General features: G+C 46.2%; 6 protein-coding genes and 1 pseudogene across 6 annotated transcripts, besides 26 other annotated features; all 7 read left to right on the forward strand.

Annotated features, from left to right (window-relative positions):
- Nucleotides 1-1,156, forward strand: Tc00.1047053509797.9 (annotated as a pseudogene; the record flags this gene model as incomplete).
- Nucleotides 1-5,314: a sequence feature (heterozygous, non-Esmeraldo-like haplotype).
- On the forward strand, nucleotides 1,541-2,104 carry Tc00.1047053509797.20 (hypothetical protein, conserved; the record flags this gene model as incomplete). The annotated part of the gene is made up of 1 exon (XM_803459.1): nucleotides 1,541-2,104. The coding sequence occupies one exon, from the start codon at nucleotides 1,541-1,543 to the stop codon at nucleotides 2,102-2,104; it is 564 nt and encodes a 187-aa protein (XP_808552.1).
- Nucleotides 2,153-2,177: a microsatellite.
- Nucleotides 2,330-2,365: a microsatellite.
- On the forward strand, nucleotides 2,380-3,792 carry Tc00.1047053509797.30 (hypothetical protein, conserved; the record flags this gene model as incomplete). The annotated part of the gene is made up of 1 exon (XM_803460.1): nucleotides 2,380-3,792. The coding sequence occupies one exon, from the start codon at nucleotides 2,380-2,382 to the stop codon at nucleotides 3,790-3,792; it is 1,413 nt and encodes a 470-aa protein (XP_808553.1).
- Nucleotides 4,467-4,489: a microsatellite.
- Nucleotides 4,707-4,732: a microsatellite.
- Nucleotides 4,996-5,035: a sequence feature (AT_rich).
- Nucleotides 5,315-6,595: a sequence feature (haploid, Esmeraldo-like haplotype).
- Nucleotides 5,351-5,379: a sequence feature (AT_rich).
- Nucleotides 5,570-5,591: a sequence feature (AT_rich).
- Nucleotides 5,622-5,653: a microsatellite.
- Nucleotides 5,662-9,132, forward strand: Tc00.1047053509797.40 (isoleucyl-tRNA synthetase, putative; the record flags this gene model as incomplete). Its single annotated transcript, XM_803461.1, has 1 exon — nucleotides 5,662-9,132. One exon carries the CDS (start codon nucleotides 5,662-5,664, stop codon nucleotides 9,130-9,132), a length of 3,471 nt encoding a protein of 1,156 aa, XP_808554.1.
- Nucleotides 6,596-6,987: a sequence feature (areas merged during assembly that could not be assigned to a particular haplotype. This can correspond to areas where the two haplotypes were merged or to regions with more than two copies in the genome that were merged during assembly.).
- Nucleotides 6,988-8,316: a sequence feature (areas merged during assembly that could not be assigned to a particular haplotype. This can correspond to areas where the two haplotypes were merged or to regions with more than two copies in the genome that were merged during assembly.).
- Nucleotides 8,317-8,511: a sequence feature (areas merged during assembly that could not be assigned to a particular haplotype. This can correspond to areas where the two haplotypes were merged or to regions with more than two copies in the genome that were merged during assembly.).
- Nucleotides 8,512-9,192: a sequence feature (haploid, Esmeraldo-like haplotype).
- Nucleotides 9,193-9,428: a sequence feature (haploid, non-Esmeraldo-like haplotype).
- Nucleotides 9,429-16,285: a sequence feature (heterozygous, non-Esmeraldo-like haplotype).
- Nucleotides 9,430-9,456: a microsatellite.
- Nucleotides 9,589-9,615: a microsatellite.
- Nucleotides 9,764-9,805: a sequence feature (GA-rich).
- Nucleotides 9,811-9,833: a sequence feature (AT_rich).
- Nucleotides 9,867-9,913: a sequence feature (AT_rich).
- Nucleotides 10,107-11,387, forward strand: Tc00.1047053509797.50 (hypothetical protein, conserved; the record flags this gene model as incomplete). Its single annotated transcript, XM_803462.1, has 1 exon — nucleotides 10,107-11,387. The coding sequence occupies one exon, from the start codon at nucleotides 10,107-10,109 to the stop codon at nucleotides 11,385-11,387; it is 1,281 nt and encodes a 426-aa protein (XP_808555.1).
- On the forward strand, nucleotides 11,762-13,549 carry Tc00.1047053509797.60 (uncharacterized protein; the record flags this gene model as incomplete). Its single annotated transcript, XM_803463.1, has 1 exon — nucleotides 11,762-13,549. One exon carries the CDS (start codon nucleotides 11,762-11,764, stop codon nucleotides 13,547-13,549), a length of 1,788 nt encoding a protein of 595 aa, XP_808556.1.
- Nucleotides 13,755-13,780: a sequence feature (AT_rich).
- Nucleotides 14,002-14,027: a microsatellite.
- Nucleotides 14,145-14,167: a microsatellite.
- Nucleotides 14,381-14,428: a sequence feature (T-rich).
- Nucleotides 14,489-14,510: a sequence feature (AT_rich).
- Tc00.1047053509797.69 (hypothetical protein, conserved) lies at nucleotides 14,783-16,285 on the forward strand (the record flags this gene model as incomplete). The annotated part of the gene is made up of 1 exon (XM_803464.1): nucleotides 14,783-16,285. A coding segment is annotated over one exon (1,503 nt), but the record flags the coding sequence as incomplete, so codon positions are not given.

Genomic DNA, 16,285 nt, shown 5'->3' on the forward strand with positions numbered 1-16,285 from the left:
GTCGCTGCGGATACCGACACGGGCGGAGAATAGTGCATTTTATTTCAATGGATTTTCTTCAAATTTGGTTTTGAAAAAATGGCTTGCAGACGCTGTGAGTTGGCTGAATGACATCCCGCGGTGCGTGGAATTGTACGCGGAGGAAGCCATGTGCTTGCAGTGTGTTCACTCTTTGCAACGCGGCCTTCGAACATCACTGCGCTTCCAGACAACTGGTCGCTGGCATTTGGTTTAGAGAGGACGAAGTTAAATGCCGTCTTGCGTCTGCATCGGAAGCACTTGGAGGAGGCTGTTAACTCGGGAAACAAAAATGTTCAGCTCCTCATCGAGACGCGGCAAACGAAGCCGTGTTACCCGACGGCGACAGCAGAGGGCACCCCAAGCCCCGCCCCTGCGGTTACTGCACCCACAGCGGGGAATCCACCCGACGCCCCTCCATCTCTACCACCGAAGAAAACAATGGAATTGTCTCCGCTCGTAGCTTCTTCATCCGGTATAAAAATTCCATCTACCACTCCACCGCTCGCAGTGGCACCCGTCGTCGCACCATTCAAACAGCTGGAGTCTCTCCATTCCGCACTTCAGCTCAATTTTGTTCCACGCAGCAACGCCGGCACGAACAACCACAACCACAAAAGCCCCAAAGTCACTGGGAGACACAACCAAAAATGTCAACGACATTGATAACCACCACCCGGTTCGGGCTGATATTCCCGATAGGAGTATGCCAACGGGAGGTGGCGTATCTGTTATTGCTAGGCAGTCGATTGAAGAAGAGTTCCACTTTGAAGACCTAAAGGAACTGCAGCGGAGGCGACGGCAAGAGGAGGAAAATGAAGAAAAACGAACAAAGCGGAGAAGGAGTAGTAGTCACCGAAGACGTCATCACTCTGGTGAAAGGCGCAAAGGTCGCTCGAGTGACCGCCAAAGGGAAGAGAGCCGTGGAGGAAGAAAACGGCGGCACTCTCAAGGAGGACACAAGAGTCATCGCAACGAACAACAACAACAGCATCGTTTCAACGCGTCCTCACAAAACTCGAGAAGTGACCGCAGGGATGAGAGACAGCGACATGATAACAGACCGCGCCACGATGACCGACAACGTCACGGGGGCCGCCAGCGTAACAATGGGAGACAACAAAGACGCGAAAGGTGATTCCCGTGTTGTTGTTTTATTTTGCTCTATGTGTATATGTGTGTGTGTTGCGTAAGTATGCGAAAAAGAGGGAGTGAGTGGGTGCGAAGAGGTATGGGAGCGGGGTTGCTCGAAATAAGATTGGAAAACGTGAAGCGCGACGTACGTCTATCCTTTAGTTTTTTTTTTTTTTTTAATGCCTATGTATGTACATATTTCTTAATAATTTGTTGACATCATGACTTTCTTCTCTCTTTTTCCTTGTTCGCGTAGGGCAGCACGGCCCAGTAGGTTTTGGGTGCGTTGGGACGAAAGCTGCGAGATTGCCTTGGGGCCTAGACCGTATGAATAGCCGTAGTAAAGGTAGCCATTATTATTATTATTATTAGTTTGGTTAGTTTTCACATGTACTCTTGCAGTGCACAGAGCGTTCCTGCGTTGCTCACCGACCTTGTTTTGCACAATTATGCCGACCACCTCACTTCACAACGTACACCACCGGCAAATTATCCGATCACAGAGACGAGAACAGATGCGGCTTCTCTGGAAGAGACGTTGGCGCCACTGCAACTAATTCATGGAAAGGTTTTTACTTCGGCTATCGGAATTGCACTGCATGGTGCCGAGTCTATTTTTCGCTATGTGGCATATGACTCCAGTGAAGAGAATGAAGGGGTACCGCATGACGAGGAACAGGAACGGCAAGAGGAGGTCAAAGATGAAAATGAGAATTTCAGAGGAAGGTGTTTGTATTTTGTTGGTGAGCACCGTCTTTTCTCTCCATATTACTGCCCATGTGGGGCTTATGGCTATCAAAGCATTCGACGACAGGAGGCGTGGCTATGTAAACATCTGCTTGCACTTCGTATCGCACTTATTTTGGAGAAAAAGGGCCTTGTGAGAGATGTCATACGGAAACGCCAAGTGACCAGATGTCAACTCCGGGAAATGATGCAGTCGCTGGATTGAGAGAGATGAGAAGGAGTTTGCTCTAAATCTTTTTCCCTTGTTTTACACTATATATGTATATATATGTATATATGGCTGATTGCGCGTCATATCAGGCATTATTTTTTTGCTCATTTTTCTTCTCTTCGTGTTGTTTTCTCAGTTATTGGGTGTACCACCGACGAAGCCTAGAAAGGGATTGAAATATTTTACAAAGGTTAGCTGGAAATATTTAATTTGCAGTCTTTTTTTTGTTTGTTTGTTTGTTGGTTGGTTTGATTGATTTCTCTTTGTTTATGGCCTCCTTTCCCGCCATCAGCAAAATACATCCCCGCAAGCAGGGAATATCGTCGAGACTCAGCAGACTGTCCTTGGAAGAGTCGGATGAGGTGCTGACGGAACGTAGATGCGCTGATGGAAACAACATTCTTCATGTGCTTTCTGCTCTCTGGAGCGTCTCACTGGAGCAACCTCAGCGGACACCGAAGGAGTTTTTCTTGCGACCAGCTGTGCCCATCCGCGATGTATACACAACGCGTCTCCTGGTTAACCTTCTTTGGTTTTCCAGAAACTATCACAATATGGCCCTGTTGATCTCATTATTTGTTATTTTTTGTGCACCTCCATGTGCATTGATTGTGACTGTGAGTTGTATCATGCACATTACGAAGCGGTACACTTCTCGAGGGACGCCGAGCACAGTCTCAGATGCAACAAAGAAGACCCGACGTGAAAGTGGTCGTAGTGGGATAATGGTATTGCTGACACTCCTGCAGATCGGTTGCTGCATTTATGTCTGGTACCTGTGTGGTTTTTTTTCTGTTGTCATGTGTATTGCTACTGTGGCGACACCCATAGTTGCTCATGCCTTTTTCACACCTTACACGGATGATGCTTTTGAACTTTACTGTGAGTTTCTCCGAAAGAGGTACCTACCAGCACCAAGACTGTGTTCACCGACACGTTCGTTTTCCTCAGTGGACCCCACTTTTGAGGTTCTTAATAGGCTTGGATCGATTTCAGTGAGTCCTACTCATAGTAACAGTGGGAGAGGTAACAGGCCATTCATTTCACCTCATTCCTTCACGCTGCCTTTGTGTACACACAAAAAAGAAAAGGCAGAGATGCATTTGCGGATGAAATACCTAGAACCACCCGAGTGCCAAGGAAGATATTCCCCGTCGAGCGAAACTCTCACGGAGAATTCATCCTTCTCTAAGGAGGTAATTGATGAATGCATGGATCCTGTTGAACTTGCAACACCTGTAGCTGGAGCCGAGAATTCCACGGAGGTATGCGCTGCCGCCTCACTGAGACATTTGAAGTTACACCTAAACATCGAAGGGGTCACTTTGCTTCAACAGTCCCAAGAGTCCGGAGTACTTCAGCCTTTACAAGACCCACTCGACGGTGATAACAATAACGGAGTGGCCACATGTGAAGAAGAGAATGAAAATTACCCATGTGAGAGGCGATGTACGACAGAGTCGGTGGAGGAAAAAGAGGAAGAGGGGATGTCACTTGTTGGTAGTATTCTCACAGAGAACATATCCTCCGCACTTTCATCGCAGGCCACTGCCAGTCCAAGATGCGGGAGGTGCGTGAAGGGAATACGGCTCGTTATGGAAGTTCCAGTGGACGCGGACAAGTATGAGTGCAAATGGGAAAAATCGGAGACCGTGATGAATCCGGAACAAGGGGAAGAATAGGATTCAAAATTGAATTGAAATGAATCATCATTGGCGCCTCAAAAAGACGTGAAACCCATTTCTGAAACCCCATACGTGTGAATTATTTTTCTTTTTGAATGAATTATGCTTCTCAATAAACGTGTAGGATTCATTTCATTAGATACATATTGATTTTTCTTCTTGCTGCAGAGAGAGAAAGAAGGGAATTGTGGGGAAGTGTGTATTATCATTAAGTATATATTTTTCTGAGGAGAAGGAGAGGTTATTTATGGTGAACAGTGTCAGTTTAATAAATTTGGGAGGTGCGCGAGTGTATTTGTGCTTGATAAATGTGAACACCATGGTAATGTGGGTACGTGCTAAATATTTCTTTTAGTCGGGAAGAGGAAAATGGGTGAAAAGGACGGGTTTATATGCGGTATCAATGTGTGGGCTTGCAATTTTTTCAGAAAATTCTGGAATGTGCGGCCAGATAGGGCACGGTGGAGGGTAGCGAGTGTAATTTTTCTTGTTTTTCTTGTTTTGTGCTCGTACGTTTGACGCATAATTTTTTTTGTGTGTGTCTTCCCAAATAAATTCGATTGCTCACACTGCGTTAACACCCACCCCCAGGTCTCATTGCGTTATAACTGTATCCCAGCAGGACGCGGCTGGCCCAGGCGCTGGTTGATGCCTCCAGCCCTGTGCCCACGAAAAATAAAAATAAAAATAAAAAAACAATCCTGTGAGGGAATTACTGCCGTCTCCTGGCTTACTCCGATAGTACAGGGTGATCAACCGTGACACCACGGTGAGGGATCAGAGCATAAGATCACCAAGGGGCCGCAATCGGGGGAAAAACGAGAAGAAAAGTGAGGGAAAAAAGTGGGGAGGGTCGAAGGGGATTGATAGTGAAGATTTCATGGAGGTATATTTGGCAAGTTTTTTCCGTGTTTTTTTTTTCTTTTTTTTTTTTTTTGCCATCTCATGAAGTTGACATGAGGAATACCATAAATATTTCGGCGAGAAGTTTTGTTGTTTTTGTTTTGTTAATTGATCCACTGTCGTTCATTGTGGTTTCATGCGTCTGAGCCGGAAGGTGACGGCCATGGGAACCTGCTTTGGTCCTGCCTTGTGTGTGAGATTTTTTGTTTCATTCTCTTAATTCCGGTATGAGTGTGCCAGCAGGCGGGGCTCAGTGGATGGTCGACTCTTGTGTTTTAGCTCTTCTGCCCTTACATCTATATATATAATATATATTATATTAGCTTTTATATTTTTAGCGGCCCCGCGTTGGTATGAAAAACTGCATGTTTCTTCTTTTTTTTTTTTTCTCTCCCGCCATTCCGCCGGTTCTGCCTTTTCTGTTTTTTACGTGGGGAATTTTGTTGGTTGGGGGGCCTTTGAAGAGCGCCAGTCGGTAAGTTCTCAACGAGCATGACTGTTGCAGATTGAAATAATGCCTTCACGGGCGTGTGGGTGTTGGATGAATCGCATTCAAAGAGGGAATATCGGGGGCTGTGAGTCAAACTCTGATCGTCTCTTCTTGTTCCCCTTTTCGCATCGGAAGAGGGGGAAAAAAGTCCCAGCGAGGCGCAAAATATTTTTTTTTTTAACAAAATATTTGACGAGTGCTTTTCCTTTTTTTTCTTTTTCTGAGGGGGGAAGTGGGACGCGTATAATATTATATACACATATTATATGTAATATTCGTGCGTGTCACTGTTTCACAAGTATTTGTTGTTGCTGACTCATACACATACCCGTACGGGTAGAGAAGCTCCCCCCTGCTACGCATACACACACAAGAATCAACTAATATATATTTATATTTATATCGATAAAAATAAATCGACATAAAAAACATAAGAGTGAGAGTGAGAGCGAGAGAGAGAGAGAGTTTGATGCATGTTGCGCTGTCTCACAGCGGTATGGCGATGTGCGGCAAAAGATGGTAAAGGGAACGGGAAGCGCGCTTCTTTGGCGCGGCGCACTGTCATTCACTCTCGTGTGCCTTCTATCGGCCCTTCCTACGCTTCCCTTTCTTCGCTCGGCGGAACTACCAACCACGGCGAACTTTCAAAGTGTTTTTCTAGCTCAAAGGCAGCAAAGGGAACAACTGAAGGAAAAATGTCTGGTAATAAGAGCGTCAGTGGCGGAGGTCCACTTGAAAATTTTGACGAAGAACTAAACTTTTCCAAAATGGAGGAAGAGGTGCTGCAACACTGGGAGCGGGTTGATGCATTCCGCGAAACCCTCAAGCAGTCGAAAGGAAAAAAACCATACAACTTTTATGATGGCCCACCCTTTGCCACCGGTTTGCCCCACTACGGCCACCTCTTGGCTGGCACCATCAAAGACATTGTCTGCCGCTACGCCCACCAAACTGGCCACCATGTGGAACGCCGGTTTGGATGGGATTGCCACGGGCTTCCTATTGAGTTTGAGATTGACAAGACACTTGGAATTAAATCTTCCCACGATGTGAAGGCCTATGGGATTGCCAAGTACAATGATACGTGTAAGAATATTGTGATGCGTTATTCGGAGGAGTGGCGCAGGACAGTAAATCGCATGGGGCGTTGGATTGACTTTGATAACGACTACAAGACGATGTATCTTTCTTACATGGAGTCTGTTTGGTGGGTTTTTAAGGAGTTGTGGAATAAGAATCTTGTTTATCGCGGGTTTAAGGTGATGCCATTTTCGACAGGATGCACAACTCCACTCAGTAACTTTGAGGCCAATTCAAATTATAAGGATGTGAGCGATCCATCTGTAATGGTTACTTTCCAGACAAGGGATGATCCAAACACGTACCTTATAGCTTGGACAACGACACCGTGGACACTGCCAAGTAATTTGGCACTTTGTGTACATCCCAATTTGGACTATGTGAAGGTCTTGGACACAAAAACAAAACGACACTACATTGTCGGTGAATTGCGCCTTGGAGAAGTTTTCCCAAGCAAGAAGAAGGGTGCTCATAAAGGAGATGAGGCACCGCCATACGTTATTGTTACTCGCATGAAAGGAACTGAACTTGTCGGGACAAAATACGAACCACTCTTCCCCTATTTTAAATCGACCTATGGGGAAACCGCTTTTCGTGTTATTAGTGATACTTATGTTACAACAGATAGTGGTACATGCGTCGTGCATCAAGCACCTGGATTTGGTGAGGAGGACTATCGGATATGCATCTCTAACGGTATTTTAAAGAAAGAAGAAGTGTTGTGTCCTGTTGATGAAAACGGGGTGTTTCATTCGGATGTGACTGATTTTTGTGGCCGTTACGTGAAGGAAGCGGATTCAGACATTTTAAAGCACTTGGAGTCGAGAGGGTTGGTGCATAGCAAAGGATCCGTGGTCCATAGTTATCCTTTCTGCTGGCGAAGTGAACTACCTTTGATCTACAAGGCGGTGGACTGTTGGTTTGTCAATGTGGAGTCGTTACGTGACCGTTTGTTGGCGGCGAATGATAAAACGAATTGGGTTCCCGAGTTTGTGAAGACCCGGCGTTTTTCCAACTGGCTAGCAGATGCCAAGGATTGGAATCTTTCTCGCAACCGCTACTGGGGCACACCCCTGCCCATTTGGCACAGCGAAGATTGGGAGGAAATGGTGTGCGTCGGTAGCGTGAGGGAGTTGGAGGAGCTTTCCGGTGTGACGGGCATTACAGACATACACCGACAATTTGTGGACAACATTACGATTCCAAGTAAGCGACCAGGCATGCCTCCGCTGCGTCGTGTGGAGGAGGTGTTTGACTGTTGGTTTGAGTCTGGATCGATGCCGTATGCCCAGTCTCACTACCCCTTTGAGAATCAGAAGGATTTTGAGACGCATAGGTTTCCAGCGGATTTTGTGGCGGAAGGATTGGATCAGACCCGGGGCTGGTTTTACACCCTGCTTGTCCTTGGCGTTGCCCTTTTTGACGTCTCGCCCTTTAAAAATGTTGTTGTCAACGGTCTCATCCTCTCGGAGGATGGAAAGAAGATGAGTAAGCGGTTAAAGAACTATCCGGAACCAAATATTATAATTGATACATATGGTGCCGATGCACTGCGTATGTATATGATTAATTCTCCCGTGGTTCGTGCCGAGCCGCTGCGTTTCCGCGAACAGGGTGTGCGAGGCATCGTCAAGGATGTGTTACTACCACTTTTCCATGCAACTAAATTTTTTATTGCAAACGCCAACTACTGTGTGTTGAGCGGTGGAACTGTTTCTCTGGATGTCGTCAGCACAAATGAGATGGATCGATGGATTTTGGCGTCAACGCAAACCTTGCAACAATATGTACGGCGGGAGATGGAGCGGTACCACTTGTACAACGTCATTCCAGGTGTTTTCCGGTTTGTTGTGGATCTTTCCAACTGGTATGTTCGTATGAATCGCCGCCGTATGAAGAACGCTGTGGATCAAGAAGATCGTTCACAAGCTTTATCTACGATGCTGACAGTTCTCTTTTCCGTTTCCCGCATACTGTCCCCCATTGTTCCGTTTGTGGCAGAGATGTTGTACCAACGCATCAAACCACTTCTTCCTACGTCTGAGCAGGTGGATTCCGTGCACTACCTCATGTTCCCTGAAGATGATAAGGGGAAACATGACGAACTATTGGAACGTGCCATGACACGTATGATCACCATTGTCGATCTTGCTCGTGTGCTTCGGGACCGTATGGTGATCTCCATGAAGCGTCCTGTAAGGCAAGTCATTATTGTGCATCCTGATCAGTCGTATTTGGACGATGTTCGTAAGGTGGCTGAGTATATTAAGGATGAGATTAACACATTTGATGTGGTTCTGTCATCTGGCGAAGAGTATGTTTCAACACACTTGGATGCCAATATGGAGGCTTTGGGGAAACTATACCGCAAGGATGCTCCTCAGATCCGTAAGGCGATTCAGCAACTGACTCCAGAGGAGGTGGCAAGGTTCATTCAAAGTGGGAAGATGGAGGTGTGCGGAAAGCTCATCACCGTCGACGATGTCAAGGTGGTGCGCAAGATCAAGGATGGCTTTACGGATTTTGAGAGCAACACCGACAACGATGTGGTGGTACTTTTGGACAAACGCGAGGAACAGGCTCTGGTGGATTCCTGGCGGGCGCGGGAGTTTGTCAACCGCGTGCAGCAGCTGCGAAAAAAGGTGAAGCTTGTGGTAACAGACATGGTGGACGTGTACTTTGAGTCAGGGGACGTGGAGCTCACGAACTCCATCCTCAATTGTGCAGAGCAGGTCAACAAGACCATTCGGGGCAAATGGGAGACGATGGATAAACTACCGGCAGACGCGAAATTTGTTGCCGAAGAGGACAACAGCATTTCCGGTGTTGGCATTAAGATTGTCTTCACGGAGGTTTCGGCCTGACGTCGAACTTTCGGCGTTGGTTGTCGACATGCCCTTCCTACTTCCTTTTTTTTTTTTTTTGGCGTGTGTGTGTGTGTGTTTTGTTGGTTTTATTTAACCGCATTGATTTCAATGAGCTCCCGTTTTCCGCATATTCATTTTTTTTTTGCTTGTTTTTGTTGTTATTGTTTTCTTTGTCTCCATTTCCACAATTTTTTGTTTGTTGTTGTGTGTAATGTGTTCAGTACTGGAGGGCCAGCCAATGCTGTTCGATGTGCGTTGCTTTTTTCTTCTTGTTTGTTTGTTTGTTCCGCCCGTTTGTTTTGTTGTTGTTGTTGTCGTTGTGGCAGGCAAATGGGCTGTGGTATTTGCTCCCCGAAGTGGCGCAGAATTATGCAAGAGTGAAGTGAGGCAAAGACCGGAATAAAATCAATGAAACAAAATAAAAAAAGAAAACAAAAGAAATCCATTTAATAAATTACTATTATTATTATTGTTATTGTTCATAAGCACACCAATCACAATATAATTTAATCTTAATTATGCGAAGCGCGCTGCTATAACGCAGTGTTTAGGTGAGGACGGCTACGCGCCAAGAATTAGGTAGGCAAGGTTGAGGAGGGAAGGGGAACCGACGTAGAGGCAAACGGAGAAGGAAAGAGGAAGAAGGGAAGGAAAGGAAAGAAAAGAAAAGCTAGCATTATTTATATTTATTAATTTTAGATGTAATCTTGTTTTGGAAAGACTTGTTGTAGTATTATTATTAATTTGGTAATTATAAAATAAACTAAATAAATATATACATTACCCCGGTAAGTGGACTTTGTTTTCTCATGTGCAACTTGTATACATGCATGCACAATGTCACACACATTCCCCTTTTCTTATCTTTCTATTTTCACACATATGCACTTTTTTTCCTTTTTTTTATTTTTTGTCTGTGGGCTGATGTTTGTGTGTGTGGGGGGCTTTTGCGCTTTGAGAAAAGAAGGTAAATGGGGGACTTGGTTGCCAATGTACTCTATTGGCTCCCCACTGCGCTGATGACTCTTGTCACGTGTGTGACGATTTTTATCGCGGTGGGCTTGGCCCAAGGGTTCTTCCGAAATAGTTTGTTGTCATTGTCGTGGCGTAATATTTTGTTCTTTACTGCCATGTCGTCTCGTCAGAAACAGCTTTTGGCCTCCATGCAGGCGGAGGAGCTGGTGGAGGCTGCGTTGCGTTCGGCTGGCTGGAAACATGTATTTCTTCGCCGACGTGTGCCTGTGCAGCGACTCGGGCACAACCGTGAGATTGATGTGGTTGCAGTGGGCCCTGTTGTACTTGTGGTGGAGGTAAAACATTGGCGTGGGCAAGTCTGGAGCAACGGCTCGCGTTGGTTCCAGCTCCCCGATAACTCCAAGCGCGCGTTGGAGTTTGAGGATATTCTAGAAGATAACTTAGTGAAGGCGGCTGCACTTCGTCGATTTATAGAAAATGACCGAAGAATACCGCTTTCAGACCATCACATGCCCGGAAATCATCGTTCACCAACCGAGGAGGGTGACATCACGCAGGATAAATCGCGGGGGCACGGCACTTGGTATACAGATCGTCGTGTTCATAAGCAATGTGGTGAGTTTGTTCTCCCGGTAGTTGTCTTTACGAATCCTGCCGTGGTATTAGACCCCAGCACTGTTAAGCAAAAGGAGCGTGTCTTTAGTCTTGCTTCTTTCCAGTTGTTTGCAGAGCAACTTATGCAGGAAATGCGAGGACCCTTGGTGCGTGGTGGAAGGCCTTGGGGGCGCTTAGCACAAAGGTTGCGTTCGATCCTTCTTGGGTCGGTGCAGCGACCCTCGGCGATTTCAATTCACGTGGAGGAACGGGTAGCCGCTGCCGTGGAAACAATGCGGACGTGGGACATGATCTACCTGCACAGCGGCCGTCTGATTCACGGCGATGTTACGGAACTCCATTTGTCTTCTATAAAACTTTGGATTGAGCGGAAGCACATTTTGGATGTGGAAGTTTGGTGGTTTGATGGATTTATTGGCTTGCTGCGGGGTCTTTGGGAAGGCAGTGGCGGAATGGTGCGTGTGCGATTTGACGCAGCCCAGCGATTGTTGATGGGGCGGGATGAAATTGCCATCCCCATCGCACCAAGAAACCTGAAGCATATGACGGCTAACGATCGTCTAGTGGTGAAGACGGCCGGAAGCAGAGTTACGGTGACGGTGGCCCTGGCGGATGTATGCAGACTGCGATTTAGTCACCATATGGAGGATTCACATATTTAACGCAGTTGGAGGAAGACGAGTAAACAAACAACCCTTTTCCTGTGGCTCAGTGAAAAAAAATTAGTCTGCGTGCATCTGTTTGGGAAAGGATGGAGGGAGATGAAATAAGTGAGCGCTTCCTGTATATCATTATATGTGTGTATATACATGCGTTATAGTCGAGTAACCAGGGAACATAAATTAATAAAGGTGTGGAGGTTTACGCCGAGACACACACACAAAAAAAAAAAAAAAAAAAGTGCGGGCGGTGATGGACGGATGAAGTGTTTTTCGTTTGTTTGTTTGAGGGGAAACATTGCATTAGAAGTGGCGTAATAAACTCAACACTTGGCAAATACATGAAATCTACAAAAAGAAAGTAAAGGGATACACCGATGCATCCGTTTCTTTTTTTTTTTCTTTTTTCTCTCCTCTACCTCACCTTTTGTTTTTTCCGTGTGTGTATATGCACAGAGATGATAATTTTGGAATTTTTCTTTTTTCCATTTTTTTCCTCTCTCCCTCTTTCCCTTCCTTTTTTAATCTGTTATTTTTGCTCGTGTTGTCCTGCAAGGATAAAAATGAGGAAAACACAAAGCAAATCTACACGCCAGAAGCGCAAAAAAAACACTTCAATGGACCTCAGAGTCGGAGTCCTTGGAGAAAAGGAAGACATGAAGAGTAGTCGCGGCGGTATCTTGTTGGAGACACGACCATCCCCGGAGGCGTCGAATCCTGCGCGCGAGATCTCGTTGAACTCCGACATGCCGCCTTCCAGCAGGCAATGCGATGGTGCGAAGCCCGCTTTTATAGTTGTCCAAGAAGGAAAGAGCAGTGAGGTTGCAGAACAGGCGCAGTTTCTTCATGTTCGTTTTTTTCTTTGGCCGATTGTGCGCGGTTGCCGCGGGACTCCCAGCATGGAGCATTTGACCCCGAGGTTGCAGAAAATTGCGCAAAGTGCTGCGGCTGTGTTTCCGGCGGGTACAACATTTGAGGTTCGGCGTGAGGTCCGCATCAATCGTTGCTTAACTCTAAGGGATCGCACACACTGCAGTAATGTTTACTCAAAAAGTGATATTTCAAAGCGGAGGATCACCCTATGCGAGGAGCATCGAATTTTGCGTGATGAGTACGCAGCTTCTTTCTCTCCTTGCGACAACCTGCCGTTTGACATAGCGTTCATATTTGATCCCACAATCCGAGCAGAGGTGACACATTATACGAACATGCGGCATACCTTAGAAAGGGAATCAAGTGTGGTTCCAGGCACGTACTTTGTGGCGGTGTTTAATGGCACGGAGATATTTTCTATTCGTGAGCTCGTGGAAGCCTTTTTTCGTGTCTACTTGGAGAAAACCGAGGGGGAAATTGAGGAAAATCACCCTTTCCCCCTTGTTATCCCCCCGAAGAAGGGCACATATCACGAGGTGTTTCATTCGAACCGGGCAGAGGAGTTTGCTTCGGGGCAGGAAGAATATCATGAGGAAGAGATCTCAATCCCGGTGGAGTTGGTGTCACCCCGTGTCTTTTTAGAGGCAAGAGAGCATCATAGGTTGTTAGATGGCCCTGTGCAACAGGTTTTGGTTTGTGACAGGGAATTGGGTGTAATGGTGCTGGGCCACGCAATTGACAAGCGTATTCTCGGTCCTCCGTCACGTCCACCGACGGGATCCACGCGATCTATAGACTCTAAAGAGATGGTGCAGAGCAGGAGTCAAATAATAAAAAAGAAACCGCATGTGATTCTTGAAGTACCATCACCAATCTTACCGCCATTCAAGCTGTGGCATCTCACCGGTGCCATTGTGGAGGCGGTCGGTCTCTTTACTCGTCCTTATTCATCCGTTCCGGAGTTTCGGGTTAGGTACAGCACTCATGACGATGATGATGTTGAGATTTCACAATGGGCACAGAAATCAAAGAGGAAGCGAGAGAGAGAGGATGCGTTTGGCACCACACACAACATTATGACTTTGGAGGATGCCCACCAGATCTTATCTGGTGCCCAAGAAAAGGAGAGGTCAAAGGGAGACCAGGGAACACGAGACATATCCTTTTCTTTCAGTAACAATGGCAACTCGACCTCTTTCAATGGAACCGTGGATGCTTTTAGATTGCATGACGAGATGGGCCCAACACTCGGATGGCTGTTGCGCTTTAGCACGGCGTTTGCTTTTGCTTAGAGGATTTGTTAGGGAGAAGAGGAGAAGAGGGAATGAATGCCAATGTAAATAATTGGTGAATTGAGAGCTAGCAAGGGGGGAAAAAGACAAAGAAAAGGAAAAAATGTGTGGCACACTTGGCGATGTCTGAGGCTTCCACGTGATTTTCTCCTCGTTTTTTTTTTTTTTTTGTGTGTGTGTGTGTTGTTCTTTTTTGTTGGTGTTGTAAAAAAAAAAAAAAAAAATTTATTTCGCTCACTGTGCAGCCACTGCAGCTCTGGGGGGACGTCGTTTGTAGAGGGAGCGAAGATGAGATTACAAAAGGAAAAATTAAAATGAAAACAATTGCCGCAGGGAACTTTGAAAAACGAAGAAAAAAGAAAAAAAAGGTGATGTTCGGGTTTATAGCATTGGACGTATTACTCAGAAAAGTTACCGTCTTAAATTTTTTCGAAGGGGAGGGGGGGAATTTCTTATTTATTTATTTATTTATTTATTTTTTGGCTCATTGTTGGTTGTCCCCAAATATTCATTTCACTGGTATCGGCATTTCTCCTGTCTTCTTCTCCATTTTTTTTTTTTTTTGTTGTTGTTGCTTTGTTTAATTGGAGGCCCCTTTTTCTTTTTTTTTTTTTTTTTAGGAGCGGGTTTGTTTAAGTAGTCGGTGTGACGGATGATCGCGACGCACTCAGAGGAGAGAGAGGGGAGGGAGGGAGTGAAGGGACATGGCACGTTGCTACGAATGTCGTTAATGGATACGGAGTAAGTGTGACACTGTGCCTGAGATTATTCTTATCGAATTGACCCCGAACGAATAATGTGAACGGGGGCTTAGGGTGAAGGAAGTACATATCGTTTTTTTTTTTTTGTTGTTGTTGTTTTTGTTTGTTTGTTTGTTTTGAGGGAGATTTGCGCGGATTTTGAGGATGGTTTTTTCACTTTCTCATTGTTTCCTATTCGTATTATTTATTTATAATTTTTTCCGCGGTCGCATACCGGACGGAGGCGGGGCGGTGAGGGTAAATTGCCGCTTCTTCGTGTGGGTGTGGTGTCGGCTCCTGTTGAATTGCAGCTGGAGCATGCGCCTGACTTTTTTTTTCTGTATTTTTTTTTTTTTGCTGTTTTTGATCGCATGAAAACGCAAAAAATAGTAAATAAATAACGTAGAAGGGGATACATTGCGCCGAGGTACGAGAAGATAAGAAGGAGCATTGACGGGTAACTCTGCCACCAATTTTACTGTTGGTGTGGTACATGCTTCAACGCAGTTTTGTTGTGCGTTGGGTTCCACGTTACATCCGTCAGGCTCCTCAGGTGCGACAGAAGGAGCAACGAGATGCGGTGGCCATGGGGCGCTCGAAAGCCCCTTCAAAACGACGCGCGGAGTGTTCAGCCGTAAGTAAGCGTGATGGAGGAGTGGCGAGGGCAACACAGGAAAAGCGGCTTGAAATAACTGAGAAGGCATCGACTGTGTTGGAATCACCTGTTTCTGACGTGTCACGCCTGCTGCTGCGGAAGGCAGAAACACTTCTTGATTCCTGGAAAAAGTTAAACATGACGATGGCAATCAGCGGCAGCCGGAGCGATTCTTTAAGGGGGATGAAGAACTCGTCTTTAAATCAAAAGCGAGATGCTGTGGCGTTCATGGCGCAAACTGAAGTCTTTGCCGTTGTTAAGGGCATGATTCACTTGTCGACACCTCAAGAAGGCAGTTTGAATCGATGCGAAGAGGAGAATAAACACGACGGCCTACGACAGAACGCATTTCAGGAATACAGATCTACTAATAGTATCAGCGGTATGGTGGTCATCCCCGATGAGGCCACGAACGATGCAGTGAATTATTTGGCGCAAATAGGGAGGCATTGCGTGGGCAAAGTGCAAGACGAAGTTGCTTCATTGGATGATTCATCCCCCACCTCATCTGCAATATTCTCTTTGCGTGAAGTTGTGGTATTTCTCGAACTTTACAATGCCATGGATTGTGAAGATGGTGAGTTACTTCTGCGGTTACTTGAGGAATTACGACGCATCGTCTTTTCCACAGAGAAAGAAATCCGTACTGAAAATCATGTGTTGAGGAAATGTGAAGAGGGTGTCATCCCACGGCTCCTCCTTACGCTCTCTAGTCTTGGGATAGTGGAAGAGCACGTCCTGCAACGAATTGTAGCCATCAACGATGGGTCCGTTTTGTCCAGAGCGAAGATTGCTCGATACCCAGAATCCGATCTTATTCGTTTGTTGGTTGCGTTGAACCGCTTTGGCCTCCACCATGAGCCCTGTTTTCATGTGACGGCAAAGACTTTAAGACGCAATTCGTTGCGTAACCCGCTCAAGTCGTTTTGCAGAAATGCTTTGAACTTTAGGGTGGATGCTACCTCCATAGGAGACGGGGAAAGGAGTCGCGTTCCTTCCTCCATGGCCGGACTTACCATGAATGAATTGCTGGAAGCACTGACAGCCATAGCGCTTAGTTTGTGCCGGGAGAGGGAGGTTGTAAAGTTACTCGCGGCAACGATTGTTACCGCCGTCGAGGACGAGGAATATATGAGGTGTTCGACCAAAGAAAAGGCAAAGACACGAGAAGAAGACTTGGGTTTGCTTCGAACGCTACAAGTCCATCGTGCGGCTAAAGTTTGTGAGCAAATGGATATGCCCCAGCCATCGCTGGCACACCTGCTCCATCGACTTTCTATTCGTTATGGCGGGCTACTTGCTGATGGTGGCGACGTTTCGTTGAGCCCAGAGCGGGTTGGT

This window comes from Trypanosoma cruzi, genomic scaffold, assembly GCF_000209065.1.
Source record: "Trypanosoma cruzi strain CL Brener 1047053516467 genomic scaffold, whole genome shotgun sequence".
Taxonomy (NCBI): domain Eukaryota; phylum Euglenozoa; class Kinetoplastea; order Trypanosomatida; family Trypanosomatidae; genus Trypanosoma; species Trypanosoma cruzi.